Source organism: Paramisgurnus dabryanus, chromosome 10 (assembly GCF_030506205.2).
Source record: "Paramisgurnus dabryanus chromosome 10, PD_genome_1.1, whole genome shotgun sequence".
In the NCBI taxonomy this organism is placed as follows: domain Eukaryota; kingdom Metazoa; phylum Chordata; class Actinopteri; order Cypriniformes; family Cobitidae; genus Paramisgurnus; species Paramisgurnus dabryanus.
The window spans coordinates 5676797-5680118 of record NC_133346.1 but is presented as its reverse complement, the minus strand read 5'-3'; the positions used below and the strand labels follow the sequence as shown (position 1 = coordinate 5680118).

General features: G+C 45.4%; 1 protein-coding gene across 1 annotated transcript; it reads right to left on the bottom strand.

Moving 5' to 3' along the window:
• Positions 1-325: 325 nt before the first annotated feature.
• On the bottom strand, positions 326-1294 carry LOC141282850 (trace amine-associated receptor 13c-like). The gene has a single exon (XM_073815927.1). It carries the CDS (start codon positions 1292-1294, stop codon positions 326-328), a length of 969 nt encoding a protein of 322 aa, XP_073672028.1.
• Positions 1295-3322: the final 2028 nt, after the last annotated feature.

Sequence of the window (3322 nt, the reverse complement as noted above, 5' to 3'; positions counted from 1 at the left end):
CTTTAAAAAACTGAAGCAGGAACTTTGCATGGGTAATTAAACCAACAAATATTCTGAGATTTCAATATGGATAGAAGCTGTGAGTTAAAAACTTTACTTTCATAATAAGGTTGACATTTGCATGGAAGTGACCAAACATGACCTTATACATTAATGCAATGCTCTACTACTGAACTATACATTTAATAATAATATGGCAAACCACTCTTTTAAGCCGTGCCAAATGTAAGCGTAATATTTTTTGTTGAACCCCCTTGACCGATTTGAACAATGCTAGTAAATCCAGAAGCTTCATTATTATTATAATGAACAAGACAAAAAGAAGTTATGCTGGCTTAAATATTTTGGGTAGATTTAGGATGTGTTTAACTGACGTTCTAAACCAGGGGTAAAATATAGCATAGATGACAGGATTCAGACCTGAATTAATATACACCATCCAATATATTAAATAGGCTATAGTAGAAATCATTCCTGTGATTGGTATTAGAGATAAAATAAAATAGGGAATCCAGCAAAACAGATAAACCGTCACAATGATTCCTAATGTCAGAGCGGCTTTACTCTCAGATTTCCTCCTCACTGAACTTTCTGTTAGATGTTTTCCACTCCTCAGCAGAGAGTTTATAACTTTCACTTGCTGATGTGCGACATAAAAGATTCTCAAATATAAAGTTATAATGATGGTACAAGGAAATAGGAAAGACAGGAACACGTCAGTGATTGTCAGGGCAAACGTAGCGATAATTCCACATTCTCCATAGCATCTGTATGTTTTTTGTGAGGAAGTTACAATAACTAAAATGTTATAAGCTGAAAAGCAGAACCAGGAAACACAGATAATAATTATTGTTCTAGTCATTGTTATTTTCTGTGGGTACAGCAGAGGGTGACACACAGCCACATAACGGTCAACAGCTATTAAAACTAAGTTACACAGTGATGTAGAGGTGAACAATCCTATAGTTATTAAAAACAGTCTACAGATAGTGTCTCCAAAGTACCAACATGTTTCAATAAACGTAATTGCCTCCAAGGGCATTACAATAAGTCCTATGAGCAGGTCGGTCACAGCCAGAGAGAGAATGAGCATGTTGGTTGGAGTGTGAAGCTTCTTGAAGTGAGAGATGGAGATGATCACCAGCAGATTCAGAAACACAGTCCATACTGACAGCAATGAAAAAAACACATACATGATATTGTATTCATGTGTGGAGTGTTTTGTCTTTATGCACGATGTGTTTATGGCTGGAAAGCAGTATTGAGTCTCATGATCTTCTGTCTCATAGGCCATGATTAAAGTCTCATCTTGTTAGGAGTTTGATCTCCTTACTGTTCTTTCATTTATACATTGTCAGGATCAGACTCACCAACCCATTCACCACCCACTCTGATGCAACATTGTGGATTATTATTGTTACTCTTTTTTTTCTCTTACATTTTCCTATTTAGATGTAAATTTAGTGAATGATGACCTCAGACGCAAGTGTGTTTTTTCCTGTAAATGAGCATTTTTTATTAGACTCTTAATTGATTCATCCTACAAATGGATATTTCTGAATGGTCTGAGGCCGGGATTAAGTGAATTTGAAACAAAAGTATTTGATAAACATGTAATACATGCCGAGAACATTTGATTAACTCTAATGCTGCGTTTACACCAGACACGGTAGAGGCGGCAAGCGCGAGTGATTTCAATGTTAAGTCAATGTGAAGATGCAGTGAGGCGCATCTGGAGGTCCCACGGCGCGGATGAGGCGTTTAGCGTGGGGCGGCAGATGCGTTTCTACCTCATTCGCGTGTCTAGTTCATTAGGGTTAAAAAAAATTAATTTTGGCGTATTTTCGCGCCTCTACCTGTACCTTTCTTCCTCGAGGTGCATGAGGAGCTGACTCGGTCGTGGGGAACCCCGTTCTCCTCCCGGAACCAGTGGTTTCAGCCCTCACCCCTCACCTCCCTTGATGGCAGGGCCGCTAAAAGGTACGTCGGTATCTCGACGGTGGAACGTTCCATGGCAATGCAACTGTGTCCCACTGGTGCGCCCTACTGGAAGGACCAGCCGACTCTTCCTTCACAGGCTTGCAGGCATTCGTCATTCTTGACGGGGTCTGTGTACCGGGCCTGTGGGGAGGGGGCCTCTGCCGTGCTTGCCATGGCTTTGCTGCAGGTCCATCCGGCTAAGGCACTGAGGGACCTGCATGAGGGAAGTCACGACCTGACGGTCTTTAAAGAGCTCCTGATCTGGCGCTTCATGCGACCACGACCACTGCACGAGCTGTCGTGCGTGCTATGTCCACCTTTGTGGTCCAGGAGTGCCACCTCTGGCTGTGCCTGGCAGACATGCAGGATGCTGGAAAAACCCAGTCCTGAATGCTCCAGTGTCCCAGGCTGGCCTGTTCGGCGAGGCCATGGAGAACTTTGCACAGCAATTCTCAGCCACACAGAAGCAGACTGAGGCACTTGCTAAGATCATGCCGCGTCAACGTCGGCACTTCAGCCTGCTCCTCGCCGAGGGCGTCCTGCGGCGGTGGCCGCCTCCGTTCCTGCCGGGGCCATTCTAAGAAGCGAAGAACCGGTCGCCAGCAGGCCGCCCTCATAGCCTGGTGAAAAGAAGTCCAATGCATTCGCCCACAGGATTGGTTCACAGCCATCAACCTGAAGGACGCGTACTTTCATGTCTCCATTCTCCTCCGACACATGCCGTTTCTTTGCTTTGCGTTCGAGGGCAGGGCATATCAGTACAAAGTCTTACAGTTCGGGCTTGCTGTCTCTCTCCCCATGTCTTCAGGAAAGTTGCGGAGGGCGCACTGAAGCCCCTGTGAGAGAGCGGTGTTCGCATTCTAGCGTATCTCGATGATTGGCTCATAATAGCTCAGTCCCGACAGATGCTATGCACAAACATAGATCGTGTACTCAAACACCTTGCCCCTCTCAGTCTTCAGATCAACTGGGAAAAGAGCAAACTTTGCAGAGGATCTCTTTTCTCGGTGTGGAACTGGATTCGGTCGATTTAACAGTGTGTCTCACAGAAGCGCGTGTTTAGTCAGTTTTGGCTTGCCTCAACACTTTCAAAGGCAGGGTTGCGGCCCCGCTGAAACAGTTTCAGAGACTTCTGGGGCATATGGCAGCAGCTGTGACACCGCTCGGGCTGCTCCATATGAGACAGCTTCAGCATTGGCTTCCGAGTCCCGAGTAGAGCGTGGCTCAGTGGCTTTCTACGTATTATAATTACACAGAGATGCTGTCTCACTTTTACCCCGTGGTCAGACCCAGCGTTTCTCACGGCAGGTATACCACTGAGACAGGTCTCCAGGCATGCCAT